Source organism: Chenopodium album, chromosome 27, assembly GCF_948465745.1.
Source record: "Chenopodium album chromosome 27, dcCheAlbu1.1, whole genome shotgun sequence".
Taxonomy (NCBI): domain Eukaryota; kingdom Viridiplantae; phylum Streptophyta; class Magnoliopsida; order Caryophyllales; family Amaranthaceae; genus Chenopodium; species Chenopodium album.
The window spans coordinates 10812147-10830793 of record NC_137860.1 but is presented as its reverse complement, the minus strand read 5'-3'; the positions used below and the strand labels follow the sequence as shown (position 1 = coordinate 10830793).

General features: G+C 33.1%; 1 protein-coding gene and 1 pseudogene across 1 annotated transcript; one reads left to right on the top strand and one right to left on the bottom strand.

Annotated features, from left to right (window-relative positions):
• Nucleotides 1-2441: 2441 nt before the first annotated feature.
• LOC145619670 (protein PLASTID MOVEMENT IMPAIRED 2-like) lies at nucleotides 2442-4470 on the top strand (annotated as a pseudogene).
• A 2774-nt stretch (nucleotides 4471-7244) lies between these two features.
• LOC145619669 (uncharacterized) lies at nucleotides 7245-11642 on the bottom strand. The gene is made up of 3 exons (XM_081674372.1): nucleotides 10497-11642; nucleotides 8456-8519; nucleotides 7245-7353 (listed from the first exon to the last, which is right to left on the bottom strand). The coding sequence occupies exons 1-2, from the start codon at nucleotides 11640-11642 to the stop codon at nucleotides 8505-8507; spliced, it is 1161 nt and encodes a 386-aa protein (XP_081530498.1). The 3' UTR covers nucleotides 7245-7353; nucleotides 8456-8504.
• Nucleotides 11643-18647: the final 7005 nt, after the last annotated feature.

The following is an 18647-nucleotide window of genomic DNA, read 5'->3' as shown; positions in this document are numbered from 1 at the left end:
TCTTTATATTTCATCAAGTAGTCATATCATCCTTCAACAATCTAATATATATATATATAGGAGCATTCATATTACGACATGCGAGCAATGGTATTTTGTAGACCAATAGGATTAAAAATATTTAATTTTTAAAAAAAGTTCTAAAAATTCGAAAGCATACAACAAGTCATATAAGCTATAGTCTTTTTAGATGAAAAAAATAAAAATTAATTAATTAGTCAAATATATACAAAAATTCCATAAAATATATTTCTTAAAAATAAGGAATCTATGGTTGAATGTCACAAAAGGTTAAAAAGTGTAGTCCCTCAAACTCTAATGTGTTACAAAATACTTCCATAACAGTATGAGGTTCTGTTTTGCCAGACTATATAACAAAATACAGGATTACCTAGTAAATTAAAAATTTATGCAAAAAAACTTCTGAATAATTTACTATTAGACGCTAACTCAGCGTTTGCTGCAACAGGATTACTTAACAAAGACCCAAAAAAGAAATTTAGAGTCTTAATTAACACGAGAAGAAATCAGTCCAAAGTCTAAGAATACATATCATTATTATACAAATTCACTCATGTCTTACAAAATACACATTGATTGTCACTAATTTTAGTTGATTTTCATAAAGTAGATCTAAATAAGGACAAAATGACAAAAACAACAGTAATAATCAGGTTTACTGTAATAAGCGGCCTAATCCACACATTAGTTAATCAAATCACAAAAACTGACGTGTCCTTGAGACTCAGGCTTAGCTTACATGACAACATAATCACGTAATTTGACAAAAGCTTGTGAGGTGTAATGAGCTATTCCAACTAACATAGCTAATATAAATCAAACTCACCTAAAAAGAAAGCAATGGGGGTGTAATAACATGGGTCATGATAGATCTAAAACAGGGGTTGGGACAACAACGTCCAGCCCGTGTCAAATTACGTAATTTTGCTGAAGTTTGAGGACAACGTGCGTCGTTTTATTCCGAGTATCGTATTTTACCATTCAAATAATGTAATGTATTTCTCCATTCAAGTAATGTAATTCATCCATTCACGTGGACAACAATTAAATTCACGTGGACAACCATTCAAATTTTGTCTACTTTTTGCTCAGAAAATGTTGGTTTTGCCCTCAAAGTTGCTGTTTATTACTGCTTTTGCCACGCGCTTGATCGGCTTGTCCCAACTGCTGTTTTGGATTGATACTTCCCCGTAATAACATAGCAAAGGACCACTCTAACTTTACAAAAGAATCCCTTTTATGAATCAAAAGTTTGATATACAAGCAATTTTAATTAAAAGTTTGATATACACTCTAACTTTTAATAATATTTAATATATAATATTTAATTAAATCATTTTATATAAGATTATCATTTGTATTAATAAAATCATCATTATCTATACTAAAACAGAGACCACTCACTCCACACCTTGTCACGTGTCTCTCTTTATTTGATTTCTATTCTTGCCTAATTAATAGCTTCTAAATAAAGCAATTAAATCTTAGATTATCTCACAATATAAATTTATAAATAAACAATATATTCATATCAAATATATATTAACATAAATAATATTTACTAAAATAATATTAAAAAAAGAGCATATCTTTACTATTGTATACAATGAATATGCTAAAATAAACATTGCAATAAATATACATGTATTCTATACTTCAACCTTTACTAATTTGCAATAATATTTAAAATCGTTTAAGTAGTTTAATGAAACTAGATATTAATGTCAGGAAAAACATATACAGAGTAAAATTAAGAGAAGACTTGGAAAGTTAACCTTTGTCTTCTCTAAGAAATGATAATACACAAAAAGGGGTGATAAATATACTATAATAATGACATCAGAAGCTCGCTTTACCGCAACCGCAACCGCAACCGCAACCACAACCATGTGAGTGGACACAGAGTCACAAACTAGATTAAGGGCCTGTTTATTTCAGCTGAGAACTGAACTGAATTGAATTGAATTGAAATATTTTACAAATTAATTAGCAAAATAACTAAACTGAACTGATTAGAACTGAACTGAAGTTGAAGTAAACGAGCCCTAAGTTGTTTAATCAATTCTACATTACCACCAAATACCAAAATCTTTAAAAGCATTGAAAAGGAGAAATCATAGCCTCATATACGTCCCACTACAATAAAAATGTCAAAATAAATAAAGTTCTCATGGAAAAAAATGTTTAAATTGCTGGCATTTGGCACTACTGTACTTGTTACAATAACAACCAAACAATTTGTCCTCTAATCTTTTGGTTCCTCAAATTTTTATCTTCTACTAAACAAATTTTGTGGCTTTTCTCTGCAACACAAATTTGGTGGAAGATGAGCCAAAAAAATTTGAGATTTTGTGGAATATATTGATATTCAGATGATGGGTTTATGTCACCGAATACAAATTATTCATTTTATAGTTGAAATGGATAAGAGAGAGTTCCAAAATGGTAGAAAAGTTGGGTCAGTCAAAACAGCCATTGACATGTATGGAGGAAGGGCTAATCAAGTACAAGTAATTGAGAAGCCTCAATATGATGCATCATCAAACTTTGAGGTATATTATTTCACATTTTAAGCATTGTACTAACTTATTTTGTTTTGGTGCAAATGAGCCACCAGAAGGGGTTATGAGAACCGATCTAGGATCACCACATTTTAAGCATTATATATATAAAGTAAAAATAACTCATTGTATTTACCACTTTGTTGGTGATGAATTTCGCTGCAGAAAACTTCAAAGGTTCCAGAGCTTCATGTTGCAACGAGTAGGATTAGCCAAATCAAAGCGAACAGGATAACAGTAAGTCAGAAATATCCGAAGTTGAGTTTGAACTTCTGAAGGCTAAGAAACTAGTTAAGGAGCTCAACTTGAGGATAGAAGAATCAAAACTGAGAGCTAGAGAGTATAAGAAGGGAGTGCGAGTTAAGGAAAGCTTGTGCAAGAAGAGAATGGTCAGTATGAACAGGTGGCGAGGGAAGTTGAAGTTTTGAAGCGCGAACACAGCAAGGTTAAGCTTGAGATCAAGTGTGCAGTCAGGGAGAAGTTCATGGCGGAGAAAGAAGCAGATTGTGCTTACTTGAGACTGAAGTCTTACACGCGTAGTTTTTGAGAGAATGAGGGGCCGGGCGAGATTGAAGAAGCTAACGAAGAGGAGGTGCTGGTTAAGCTGGCTCAGATTCAGGCCAGGAAAGAACTTGCAGAAATCGAGGCTCAGAGGAAAGAAGAAACAGAAAGATATTCATTCCTGGTTGAAGAAAGTAGGAAGAAGATCAGTGCTGTGAGAAATGAGGTTGAGAAAATGGAAGATATAAAAAAAGTTGTTACAACTTACTAATAGAGATGTCGAGGCATTGCAGTATGAGCTGAATTTGATCAAGGAGATTGATAATAAGATTTAGAGAAGCCCCAAGGATGAAGATCGAAGAAATTGGGGTTGCAGTCGGTCAGAAAAGATTTGGAGGGAGCAAAGGAGTTGGAGGTTATCAAGGAAGGTGAAATAGAACTTATGGGAAGTATGGATGTTATCAGGAATGAACTGATAAACACTACGAGTGAGAAGAGAAAGATTGAGAAAATGGGAGCTAGAAAATGAGCTGTGTATAAAGAAGCTGAAGTTGAAGCTTATTAAAGCCAAAGACAGGTTAGAGGGTGCCAGAGCATCTGAGGAAGAGGCGAAATTGATGTTACCAAGTTTCTCGGTTACTTTAGAGAAGTTGGAGAAAGAAAAGGAGGAGGCGAGGAAAGAGGAGGGACAACTGACAAACAACATCAGGGCTAAAATTCAGAAAATTAAGTCAGAAACAAATGAAAATGAAAAGAGGCTAGAAGCTGTGATAGAAGAGCTTGAAGCACTTAAATTAAGAGAAGCAAATGCTCTGGCAGAAACTGTAGTAAGAGAAAGGGCTTCCAAGAAAAATTCTACCATCACGATATCGAAATTTGAGTATGAATATTTAACGGGATGTGCAGCCGAAGCTAGAGAACTTACAGAGAAGAAAGTGGCAGTAGCAGCAAATGCATGGGCAGAAGCATGGATGGCTGATGAGAAAGAATGAAGGTGAAAACTGTTGTAGCAGAGAGAAATATTGAAGAACTGAAGCTGAAGGAAGAGGAGGAGGGTACATAGGATGAAAAAGGCAGAGAATGAGGCTGAATTGGCGACAGAGGAGCTGCAGAAAATGAAAGATCGAGATTATAGCTTGACACCGGCTAGACAAGGAAAATTTCGGAGATCTGTTGGCTCTCCAGGGCCAAGACGTATCAGCGTGCGCTTCAACTTCTTTTAATTTCAGGCGGAGGAGGAAAGCAATGCTTAAGAGTGCAAAATATTGAGAATGAGAAATCAGTCCCCTTGATTGAAGGAAGACACTTAAAATTGATCAGCTTCTTAATCCGACCTTCATTCTATAAAATCACATTCAAGCACTATGGGCCGGGAAGCACAAACTAGGTTCATCATAGTGTAATTATTTTGGAAGATTTTTTAACCAGAACAAAATGTAACTTATACTCGTATTAGATTAGTGAGATTTGATATAAATGCTTGTAAAGATTTGCTATGAGGGAGGCCTGAGGAGGTTACTTTCCACATTTGAAATTCTCTGTGAAACTTGCATGAATGGACCAAGAGCACAACCAAATTCTAGATAATATCGACAGTGGATACAAAAGGAATGCATTGTGATACTTCAATAACACAGCCAAAATAAAGATAATACATCACTTTACCAAACTGTTACAGTAATAGAACCACAGTACGTGCTTACAGAAATCCACAGAGGGATGCTGGGATATGTTAGGAAGTTTATCTATTGCATACACTATTGACTTAACAAAAGCTTTTATTTGTATTAAAAACTAAATCATGTATTAGAGGACAATTACTGCCCACACGAAAAAAAAGAAAAAAAGAAAGAAAAAGAAAACACGGTAACGACCTTTGTGTCTCACTCAAAACTGTTTCTTGAGGCACACAGTACTTCTCTGTGGCTCTCGGTCCTCATTGCTTAGTGTTCACCTGTAACTCACCGAAAATTTCAGATAACATGGCCATTTGAAGAAGAGAAGGCAATGTAGATCCAGAAGGTTGAGTTTTCTATATTTGAGCATGCATAGGACCCTTCCTTTAAAGGGTCCTTACTTGGAACCTCCAAAGTTCTTAGGTTGTATAATGACATTTTGGTACTTAATATAATCCTTTATTTACCAACAAGGAAAGAAAAAAAAGCAAATGGAATCAAATAGTAGAAATGAAACGGGTCCAAACACAGCAATTGGAATCGAATAGAAGTGAGACGGATTCCTCAAACCAAATGGAATTACACAATTTTTTTATACACCTTCAATTAAAAGGAAGTTAAATGAGTTCAAACAAAGCAAATGGAATAAAGTACAAGTGAAACGGATTCAAACAATGCAAATGCAATCAAGCGAAAATGTGATGGAGTCAAACAAAGCATTTTCAATCAAAATGAATTTAAATGGATTCAAACAAAATAAACCAAACCTCTTCAACACTAGTAAAATGAATGAGAAAATGAATTGCACTACTCTGACCTTGGTTTCAAAGGTGAACAATCCAATGATGGTGAAGACTTTAGGCCTATTGCCTGTTGCACTATGGTCTATAAGCTCATATCCAAGATCCTCATATCTCAAGTGATTTGAGAGGTTATCAATGATGCTCAAGCTGGCTTTATTCCGAAGAAGCACATAGGGGCAATATTTTACTTGCTACTGAGCTATGTTCACACGGTTTTTACGATCTTATTCTACTTAATTTAGGAGATTTTTCCAAGTAGTTGTGTGTAAAGCAAGTGTATAAATACTCCTTGATATCAATGAGAAAAATCACGTTCACTTAAAAATTAAATCAATCTTGTTCTTTCGTTTTGTTCGTTAAAACATCCTCTCAAGTTTAGTTGTTTGTCGTCAAACTTGTTAGCTTAACAATTTTAGTAGTTTGTCTCAAAGAATGTTAAGAACCTTTAAATTTTATAGCTTGTCTTAAAAATTGTAAGTTAAACTACCAAATTCACACAAAAACAACTACAAACCCAAATTGTTCCATAAATCCGAACCTGTTTTATTTGTTCTTTAACGAATTCTTTCAATTTCCTATCTTTTAATCAAGGAAAAATTGGCCGTAACAGCACCAATTATGATGAAGGTGCATGTAGCAACACAACCTTTCGTGGGTGCACTCAACATCACAAACTATGTATTTGGGTGCACATAATAGCATAAATGACATTGGTAAAACTTAAATTTTTTGGGAAAGTGGAATCTTCAATATTTATATGGATTAATACTTTTTATGCATTTTTTATATATATTTTGTTTAATTCCATGCTACTTGATTTTCCATCTCACGTGACTAAGTAGTCTTCTCTTTCATTAATTGTTTTACTTTAAACACCAATCTATTTCACCATTAAAGTGGATTATTTCAAAAAGTTTTCGCCATCATTTTCTATCATTTGCTTCTTTAATTACTTTTTTTTATATCTCTTGTGATTGACTTAGTTTCCAATTCCATTGTATTATTTTATTTATTTTCCCCTTAAAATATTTTCTCTCACAACCTCCACAGTTAAATTGTTGTACATCAAAAACAAACAAACAAACAAAAAAAAAAACAAAACAAAAAATGAATTTGGCCTATCCTAAAATCTTAATTCTAAAATTGTTGTTCGAATTAATTATTTTGAAGCATTTTGTGGGGCTTTGTAATAGATGGTGACTTATATATCTTAAAATTTGGTGGAATGAAATGGTTTTCGAATGATTTGTATTAATTTATCAATTTAGTATTTGACTAAATGCAGAGGAAGAGGAATTTAAGTCAATCAGATCACGTGAGATTGATTTAAAAAAAAAAAAAAAAAAAGAATTGAAAAAGCAAACGAAAGAAAATATATAATAACAAAAACTTTTTGAAGGAATCCGCTTAGATGGTGGAGGTTAAGAATTGTTTAAATGAAAATAATTAACAGAAGAAACGGCTAACTTAGTCAGCGTGATGGAAAATCATTTAAGTTTATAAAATAATGAAAATTCCATTTTTTCCCATGAAATCTTAGTTCATTGGTGTAATTTATGCTATTATGTACACCAAATTACATAGTTTGTGATGTCGACTACACCCTTAAAAGGTTGTGCTGCTACACGCACCTTTATCATAGTTGGTGTTGTTGCGGCCAATTTTTCCTTTAATCAATGAATTGGGTTTAATCATCTAAACCTCTTGGGCTATATCATTACACATCAAGGTAGGGATGTATTTTATGTTAAACTCGCCGCATCTATTCCCACCTGTTGCCTTGCCTCATACCTATTTGAAAACACACACACACACACACACATGTATATATATATATATATATATATATATATACATATATATATATATGTGTATATATATATATATATATATATATATATATATATATATATATATATATATATGTATATATATATATATATATATATATATATATATTTGATGTGGGGATGTATTTTATGTTAAACTCGCCGCATCTATTCCCACCTGTTGCCTTGCCTCATACCTATTTGAAAACACACACACACACACATGTATATATATGTGTATATATATATATATATATATGTATATATATATATATGTATATATATATATGGAATAATAATTTTTGAAATTCACTTCATAAGCAAAACCTAAATCTAAGTAAAGTAATCTAATTATGGCATAGTGAATAATTTAATTAATTAAACAAGTTTTCTTGTTGCAGATTGATATGGCCAGGTCAATTGTGAAAATCGAATCCACCACATTTGGCGCAAGAGTATACAAAGAAACAAACAATTAAACTAGCATTTTTATTCTCACATAACTTCAAGATTCCTAAGTTTAGCAGGCAAGGGATATGTAAAACAATGGTTGCAAATCTTTCAACATAAGGAAATGTTCAACATTCACCCTATCATCTGCTACATTATCATGTCAAAAACCTTAGTCAATGACTCAATGCTCATGCCTTATATTACACTTGTAGTTGAACCTCAACAATAATTTGTGGTTAAAAGAGATTAAATTAGTCATTGTATTTTGACAAATTTGGTCATTACTTATGCAGTAATCAATTTTTTGTTAATTAGTTAATGATATAAAAAATTGTTAATAAATAAGGGTATGAAACACCTTTTGTTAAAGTTCTATTTTTGTACACTAAACAAATTTCCAAATTATTAATGATCATCATAATGGATTATGGTAAGAATAGAATGAAACAACTAAAACCAAAAGATAAACATTTTCATATGGAAATTGTCTCATAATCAAAAGTAAAATACATTCAAAAACCATTGATTAAATTATTCACTATGCCATAATCAAAAGCAAAAGATAAAACATAACTCGAAAACCAAGGCAACATAAGAACACCATACTGAACCTTATAGAATCCATGATTTCAGGGAGGGCAAGCGTGGGTAACATCTGGTTTAGCTCTCCTTGTCCTGGAGCACAAGTGGAACCAATAAATGAATGTATATGAGCAATAGGAGCCGTTACATAAATTTAAGAAAAGCAACTAGAATATATCTCAATCTAGTACTAGAACAAAATCTAGGCAAGGAGTTCTATAATACTAAATAATAGTAGAATGAAAGTCCTAATATTTTTTTAGATGTAGAAGGAAATCACTTATAAACAAGTGTGTTAATTTATATTTACTTCTTCCGTTTTTTATTAGTTAATACACCTATTTTGACAATATTAAATTAGATGATACATTTCCTATTTTGGCATTTCCTTCTCTCTAAATCTTTCCTACCCACATGGATCATCACCTTTTTTACTCTCTATCTCTCTCCTCTTGAAAAAATTCCTAAGAGTCCAAGTCCGTGGCAAAATGTATCATCTAAAAAAACGGAGAAATATAATTCTCATTTCTGATTTTTAAAGTAACTTTATCCCTAAAACTTACACTCCGCCACATCAATTTTCCACCAACTTTTAATAATATTAGACTCAATATCTTTGCACTTCATCCCCAAATTTCAATATAGACACAACGATTGTTAATTTTATAATTAAAAAAAAAAAGAACATTACAACCAATAAAATAATGTCATGTATGCATGTATAGTCTTAAATAGAATCTTTGAAATCCAAAACTCGTCTTGATACTATATTGGATCAAACATCACAATATAATCTCGTGTCAAGACTCCCACCAAGATCACCAATAAACATACCCTTATTTTATTTTATTATTACTTACCCTTTACACTCTTACTCTTTTAGGACATACTTGAATTGGGGGTAATACATTATATGGGGCAATAGAAGTCAAACTAGAGAGAAATGAGAGTGATTAAAAGTGGAGACAAGAAAAAAGATGATAATAAACAAAGGTGGTGATAAAAAACTTATAGAGTGACTTGGTGGTGGGAAGGGAGAGATAGAGTAGATATTACCCAAGGGGAATGGAGGGTAACTATTACCGCTTTATTCTTTTTATCACCACCTCTATCGACTTATATTTTCCTTAGTTTGACCTTTATTACTACTTAATTAATACAGGACCCCCACTCCAGGCATGGCCTTAATCATTAAATCCTTTTACCCTCTGTTTACTACATTCCTTTTCTTTTTTCTCTTTTTTCCTTTATCCAAATAACATCACAAACTAACTTCAAGACTCAACAATAACAATAATGAGAGATAATGCAGAAAAAATTCAAAACATGAAGAAAGTAAGTTATCAGATCACAAGGACCCTTACTGTCAAATTAGATGAATAAGTTTGGACCTGAGAGAAAAAGTCAATACTTTAGAATGTTTAAGAGTTTTTTGCGGGCATGTGCTAAGAAAATAGGGTATTTTGTGGGGAATTACCAGGGTAAATTTTTTTTTTTTTTTTTTTTGTGGGGGGGGGGGGGGGGAGTACCACAATAAATTTAAGTTTTGTTTAAAGGTACCAGTAGTTCATTTTCTGGTGAAAAGGTCAACTTTCCGACTAGTTGACTACTATAGTTACCACTATTTGTCTTAATTTTGGTTCGTGTTATTCTCTAACAAAGCTTGTGAGCTTACAAAGAGTAGTTAACTAGCCAAATCGTGGTATAATTAAGACAAATCGTTGTAAGTAGAGTAGTCAACTGGCTGGGAAGTTGACTTTGTCATCGGAAAATGGCCTCTTGGTACCTTAAAACAAAACTTAAATATATCATGGTACTTCCCCACAAAAAAAATTTACTATGGTAGTTCCCCACAAAATGCCCTATTTTCTTGGTACATCCCTGCAAAATACCCATAATAAAATAAATAATAACATGTTTCTTGCAGAATGGTTACTAAACACAGTTTATCTAACACATATTCTTGTTTAAAACAAAATATTTCAGGTAACTACGCATACACAATCCACATAATTGTAACACGATATCTAAGACATGTAAGAAATAAAGGGGCAGAGAGAGACAACTTACAAGGTAGAGCCCATAGCAGTCAATGACGGGAAACCTATTATTGAAACAGGAAAATTCAACTTCGTAATCAAATTTGGCAGAATATAGCAACTCAGACCTGGATGAATCCTGCTCTTGTACAACTCTAATAACACCCATTCGGATAAAAAGGTGAGTACCCCCATAACATCGGCGGCCAACAAGCTCAGTACTCACATAGCAGAAATGCATGTCTCCAAGGTGGCAAAAAGCATTCTGCAACCCACAAAAACAAGGGTCTCCTGGCAAAGTAAACAACTCCTCCCCCATCATCCATGGATAATCTGGTAAAATCTTCGTCTTTTTAGGTTGATAATACTTTATTCCTCTGACGCCAAGATGGTACACTGTGTCACCCATTATCAAACCTGAAGGCAGATACGGAATCATCCGCCTCATTGGAGTGCATTCTTCAGTGTCCAGATTGAACTCGAGCACAATCGTACAGCGAGAGTCTGCTGGTCGACCAATCAAAGCCACCTTGCGGGTGTAGGGATAGTAAGGGCTGTCTACAGACTCCGACACTCTTTCAAACGAGGGGATATGCCAGTGTAGTGGTTTTTCCACGGGAGGATCCTTCAGATTCCGCCACTTGCCCGTTTCAGGATTATAGACCTCAAATAATTGTATGGGTTTATAGTCTATATCCAGGCCAATGATATTTTGGAAAGCACCCAAAACGTAAAGCTTTCCAACAAACGTGCAAGCACGAGGCTTCCCACTCCTCATCCCGCACTCTAATGGGGTAGGATGAGTAGAAGTAGTATTTGTGATTGTAGTTGCATCAAACATATAGACATTAGAAGGATATATCTGTTCAACATTCGTACCCATCAGAAGGAGCTGCCCACCCAGAAAATAAAAACAGGACCCAAGCTGCGTACACGTCATAAAATTTGGGAATTCACTGGAGGGAAACTCCAATATTGGCTTTAGCCTCTCCGCTTCTAAATCATCTTTGAAGTCGACTTCATCATTAGGCAAGTTGGTAGGGATTTCACAGCAGAAGAAGGTGTGAGCGATACGAGTTAATGGACTATGAGTCATGAACAAGAACACCGTATTTGCCACCCGCCTCGATGACAACAGCAATGATGAAGAACCCTCACTAAAGCTTCCAGAAGACATTCTGATCTGCGCAAGAGTGGAGTAACTTTTGATGGAAAATAAAATCAGTTTTTGTTTGGCTTTAGAGATAAAACAGGGGAATGGAATAGTCATTACATTTGAAATGTTGGATTTGACCCAAATCAGCTAGATGTCTGAGTATACTAAGGCAAAAGGAATTAGATTTGGGCTATTATCGCACACATTCAGATATTACTCATATCAAGAATTTCCAAACAAAATTGCCTTTAGCTTTTTCGTCCTTCTCAATCAAATTTCAATTAAAAGGTTATTGAGCGAGCTTCTTCATTTCTCCACATTGTTACATTATACATTCATATGAAAACTTATTTGCAATCTTCTTCTTTCATCTTGTTATGTTAACCATGGTGATACTCTTGGTTCTCATTTGCCTACCTTTTCCCTCTTTCAATATCATTATTTATTTCAATAAAATTCATTCCCACTACAGTTTTATTTATTGTTGTGACATGAATGCAAATTAGGGTTTTCAGACTTTCATGTTCCTATTACATCAGATGACAGATGATATACATCATTTATATTGCCTTACAAAAAAATAAATCAATATATACATTCTAAAATGATACGATTTCGAAAGCATAGAGTGAGTACGCCACGTAGGAAAAATATTTTTTTGAATTGATTTTAATCTTTAATTTTTCAATTCTAATTCTATCATATTTATTTTCAATCCTATAAAAATCTAAAATACGCAGGTTTAGGATTGAAAGGAAAATGATAGAATTAGGTTTGAAAGAAAAAATGATAGAATTAGGATTGAAAAGATAAAAATTTAATCCTAATTCTAAATACCAGTGGCACCCTCAATTATCAATCACAAGATGAAAATGTATCGAGTTTGGGGGTGACACAAACATTTCTCTTTGCAATAAGAGTGACACTACAAAAACATAACCATAACCAGATTAACAAGTTTAACAAATGAACCACAAAAGCTTACGGATGGTTAGACAAAGTACCAAACAATATCAGCTCAATATCATACAACCAAACAAGAATGCAAGTGTAAAGGTTGAAACGGGACAGGTTGGATGGAGCAGCAGTAAAAGTAAAAATTGAAGGAGAAAGAACTGGCAGGGACATGCCCAAACAAAAAATCAAATCAAAAATCACATGTAAATTTATACCTAAAACATAAGAACTCCCAAAAATCAGATTATAAACATGACACACTTGATAAAAACTCCCAAATATCAGAAAATAAACGATCAAAACCCACAAAATCATTCATGCCCATTTCATAAAAACTCCCAAATATCAGAAAATAAACACTTTATCAAGCAATAATATGAAACAGTTAGTCGAAATTAATCAACAAAGCGACAACAATAAAAATTCTGAAATCAACGATTAAGTTTCACTATGAATTTCGAGATGATGATTAAGTTGTGTTTCAGAAAAGTTAGGGAACTCAAGAGTAGCAAACCAAAAGCAACACAGGCAAACAAGCTTACAGACAAGGTCGGATTCGAAATTAATCTTCAATAAGATAAATTTATCAACATAGCAACAATATGATTATTATAAATAAATGATAATAATTTACAAATGAATTGAATTTCGAAACTGTGAATGATGAATCTGCTTGCTTTCTTTATTTGGATAAAAACCCAACCTAATCTCTAAAGTCTAACTAGAAAATAGCAGCAAATCCAGCAATTCAACATATATAACATAAAGCAATCAAATCAATGATTCCTGAGATAAGATTGATTTAATTCACCTAATATTGTCGAGCGAATTCATTGGGTAAAATTGGCAATTCATTGAATTCAGGGGCACATAAGTAATAGCACCAAAAAATACTATTCATAAGCTACAGTAGCTACTTTTGCACTTTTATAATGGTTATGGATAATCTAAAAGTTTTTGGAAATAATTGATTTTAACGGGCCAAACTTTTAACCATCCGCCATAAACAGTCCCACCTTTTGACTATCTTATAATGGGTCCAATTTTGAGGGATTCTTCTCAAAATGGTCCCTAACTTATTATTAGGGATTAAGAGTGTCATGTGTCGTATTTTTGTTCGGTGTTTTTTTGTTTTTTTATATAAAAAAAAACCCACCACCTATCTATAGACACCCAAATGTGTCTCCCTAAAACCAAACCCAGTGATGAATACTTTCCACGTAAATGATTATCGAACTAAGTGAAAGTGTGAAAGTCTAATGATGCGGTTGTTTTTATTAAAACTCCTTCTTTCTATTTTCGAAAATGTACTCTATTTATAAAAATATTCAGTCCAATTTAATTAATTCCGATGAATAATGAGGAAGTTATGTCCAAAATACTAAATTAGACGTGAAATGAATTTTATATGCGGCCCAATGATCTAGAGGAGGGCCTATTATTAATTATCATTCCTAAAGTTATTAGGATTGACTTAATCCTCTAGAATAATCTAAAAGGTTCTTTTAAGTCCTAATGGAATTAGGATTGATAATTATATTTTTAAAAAATAAAGAATATTATTTGGAATAAAACAATATTTTATTTTGATTATCAGATCTTAAAACTGATAAACGCGGATTCTAGTTACTTAATTATATTAGTAAAAGGATTTCGTACCAGCGCGTTTTCATCTTTTAACCAGCGCCATACGACAGGTTTGTCGCACGGCGACAGAACCAATTTTATTCTTATTCGAATTCTAAATCTTTTCTATCGGTTTCGGACTATTTTCTCTATAGATAGAGTCTATATTCCTCGTTTTCAAAATTATCAACAAGCTTGATCACCAACAGTCACCCAGAATTCTCTAATTCTCTCTCTCTCTCTCTCTCTCTCTCTCTCTCTCTCTCTCTCTCTCTCTCTTAAGCAATAGCTTATTTTTTCTCTCTTGCTTTCTAGCCTAGCTTTTTCACAAACACCATACCGCATTCATTAATTCTAGACACACCTATCCAAGTTCGAATTAGCCTTCGCCCTAGACGTGAAAGGTTGATACTTTCTGAGGGTTTGGACCCCAAATCTAATTTATAAACTCTTTTCAATATTTAATTTAGTTGTTTGATTTAATATTTTATTGAAGTTTACTAACATGTGTATTTTGTTATTCGAAAGAGGTACGAGGCATCAAAGTAAGTAATTTAATTACTTAATTATTCTTTTGATATAAGAATCATGTTTAGATTATTTTGTTAATTCCTAGTATCATGTTAGGATGTCTTTATGATTTCTAGTATCATGTTTAGGGTGCTTCCTATTCTTTCTAATATCATGTATGTTTCTAGTTTCATGTTTAGGGTGCTTCCTATTTTTTTTAATATCATGTTAGTATCATGTTAGGGCTAAAGGTTTAATCTTTATTATTTAGTGACATGCTAGGATTTGTTATTAATCTTGTTAGTATCATACCTAAAATCTTGCTAATATTATTATGCTTTATTGAGTTTATGATGATGATTGTTGGGTTTGTCATTATTATTATGTTGCTTGATGTATTATTATTGTTATTGCTTGATCACGCCTTTTATGCAGGTTTAAAGGGAATTTGTATTTGAAATCACACCTAATAAGATAGTTAATAATTTGGTTTAGGCTAATATGATTTTAATTCAAGTGATCTCCAATAAAAGATTTTTTTTGTGCATTAATATAAACCAACATAGATTAAACAGGTTTAGGGCTAATATAATGATTGCATGTTAGTCAGAAAGCGCACATCAATATGAGAAAAATAAAGTAGAGACCTATTTTTAGGGCGGATTCTTCTCTTTTAGATTGGATTTGTACCTTCATCCCCGAATATCCATTCATGGTTCCAGACCACTATGGAGTTAGCGATCACTAGGATCGTAAAGAGGTGTAACTTTCACCCTGTGAACGATTTATAAGTTCCTAAAATTTGTTGGCGACTCTTTTTCTCTTGTTTCCTTCCCTTTGGACGCCACCATGCTTAAGTGCATTCTCTCCATTTGTTGTTGTTTTACAGGGTCATTGATTTGAAGTGACATAGCCTTCATCCTTTCGGTCATACTAGCTAATTACTGCTTAAGTTCATTGAATTCATCTTGAGTTGCCATTATCTTCTTAGCTTTTCTTCTTTGATGGATTGATTTATCAAAAAGTAGTACTTGATTGAAGGTGTTGTTCTTGATTAATCTTCCTTCTCTCCTTGACCAAGTGCTGCGGAAAGGGAAGTTAGGGATACTTTTTATTAATTATTTGACTCAAACTTTATTCAACATGCAATAGATGGGAAGAGATCATTGATGAATGAGGGGAACACTAGTAGAAAAAGGCTTATTTGCGTCGCTCATTTATAGTGTATTTGCGTCGCTTCTATGAGCGACGCAACTGCTCGCGACGCAAATGACTTTTATGTCATTTGCGTCGCTCCTAGGGGCGACGCAAATAAGAGTCATTTGCGTCGCTCCTTTATAAACAAGCGACGCAAATGACTTTTTTTATAAACTTATTTTTTGTCATTTGCGTCGCTCCTTTATAAACAAGCGACGCAAATGACTTTTTTTAAAAACTTATTTTTTGATATTTGCGTCACTCCTTTATTAAAGAGCGACGCAAATGACTTAGGAATAGAATAAACCCCCCAACTCGAATGACGGAAAAAACCGACTCATGCATGGACCTAAATATGGTCATGGTGATATATACACGAAGTGTGTGATAAGACTAGTGAGTGTAAGTGGCATGTTAAGACTTGTGTCATGACCATGGCTGGCTAAGGGCCTGTGCAACCAGACCGTTAGCATAGGGCCTCATAATTTCGAGGGCCCAAATTGTTGGAGCCCAATTGTTAAAAACAAATAAGAATTCAGCTGACATCCTTTAATTCCTCACGTATTAAAGTTTATTACAGAAAAACGATGATACCAGACTTATATAATTTCTTAATTTCCGCAATCAATACGCATTAAGTGTCAAAATTTTAATGTTTCATTTATTACTAATTGTCCGTTAATCTTTTGTTATACCCAAAATTTCAATAAACCCTTTAAGACTCTTACCCTTCTCTGCCAATTAGTTAGTCTATCAAACAATTTACGGAAGAATTTCTCAATTGTTAAATTACTTCTAACTAGAAAAAAAAATTAATTTTTTCTCCAAATTAATCACTGATAAAATTATTAGCATATGATATATCTCCACCAAATCTCAATGTTTCCGCAAAACCAATACTATTAGTGAACAATTTGATCTTAGAAGGTAAAAGATTAGATTAATTAACCTCTTGCATTGCTTGTAGATTGCTCACGACCCCCGAGGTAAGCAAAATGCAAAATAATACTGTTTGTTTTGTTTTTTTTCTTGTAGATTAGTATATGTAATTTTTTTTTCCTTTTTCCCTGTTATTTTATTAGAATTTTTATTAGTTGTTTAAACCTTGTTTTTCTTTTGGCTTAAATATCTAATTGTTATGAAGGAATTTTCCAGAATTTATAATTGAATTATAAGATTAACAGGGTTATAAGGAGCTTTTTTTAAATAAGATTATTTACTATACCCGTGAGAATTTAAAATATACTATTATATGAATAATATATTCTTGAAAAAAAAGAGGAGGATTATTCCTTTAAAAGATAATAAAATTAACTAGAATATATAAAGCTAAAAACAATTGAAAATTCCTATAAAAAAAGATGAAAACAATTGAATTTATTTTTAATAAATAATAATTGATGAATCTACTCCTTTGGGACACTGGGTTCAGAAATATATCCTGCTTTTTCATAGCGAGCTGAGGATGGAAAGACAAGTGAACGGATAACTGTTTTCATTGGGGTTCTTTGGAGTCTATGGCTAACTAGAAATGGAAGAGTTTTTAGTAATGAAGGAATATATCTTGTGGATCTGTTCAGAAATTATGAAATATCAATGCATGACTTATCTACTTGGCGACATTTAAATGGTTGTGGTGAGAATAGAGTGAAGGAGGCCATGATAAATGGGATGCCACCTGGTTTTGAGAGAGTAAACATAGGGTGTGATAGAGAGGGTATTACTGATCCTACTAATGAAAGGTTTGAATTGATTATAAAGGTGGATGGCTCTTGGAAAAAGAGTAATGGACATGTAGGTATGGGATGGGCTTATTCAGCAGATAAGAATACTTTTATGGATGGAGGTGGTAACTTCGGTAAGACGCTTTCTGCTCTACATGCGGAACTTTTGGCATGTGTGGCTGCACTGAAATGAGCAAGGTCGAAAGGTCACCGACGAATTGTTTTGTACACTGACTCACTAGCTATTATTAACTTAATACAACAACCAAGAAGAAGGGAGATACGAGTGCTATGGACAATTCAAGAGTTGCTAAAGGAAGGAAATCTTTTTTGTACATGCCTTATTTGGAAAGTTACCCGGGAACAGGTTGCAGAAGCAGACGTTATTGCTAATAGGTGTAGGGTAGGCTTAATTAGTTTCTCGCACTAGCTTTCTGTTTAGTTTGTTGTTGTCAAAAAAAAAAATAATTGCATTATAATTGCATTATTTTGTATAAGGGCCTTATTTTTAAAATTTAAACATGGCCCCAAAAATGATTAAGACGACCCTGGTCATGACCATGCGACTAGACTATGTGACTAGACTCGAACAAAGACTAAGTTAAGACCTCACATATGTGCACTAAATTGGACAGGTTGTAGTAATTTAGTCATAACTTTTGATTTGTGTCTCTGATTAGGACGAAACCAACGCCTAATAACAGATAAACTCGGGGCTACAAATCCATAGGTTGTACGACTCGTAACTCTTCCTAGAACTCCGGCTATGACAAAAACAAGTTGACGCTTGTTCAATATACGGGTATAAAAATCCGGGTTGACTCAAAGGAATTATGACTTGATTTTAGGCTTATTTATTAGCTCAAATTAATTAATCAGTTAATTAAGCAAATTTTTTACTCATTGGTTAGTTTATTTAAGCATATTTATGATCACAAGTCAAACCAAACGGTTAGTTTAGTCACATAATAAGTATGCACAAGTAAGAGATGCACAAGTAGTCACAATATGA

What these genes read in the sequence shown, in the direction of transcription:
- LOC145619669 (XM_081674372.1), bottom strand. Translation starts at nt 11,642, where the DNA reads ATGTCTTCTGGAAGCTTTAGTGAGGGTTCTTCATCATTGCTGTTGTCA.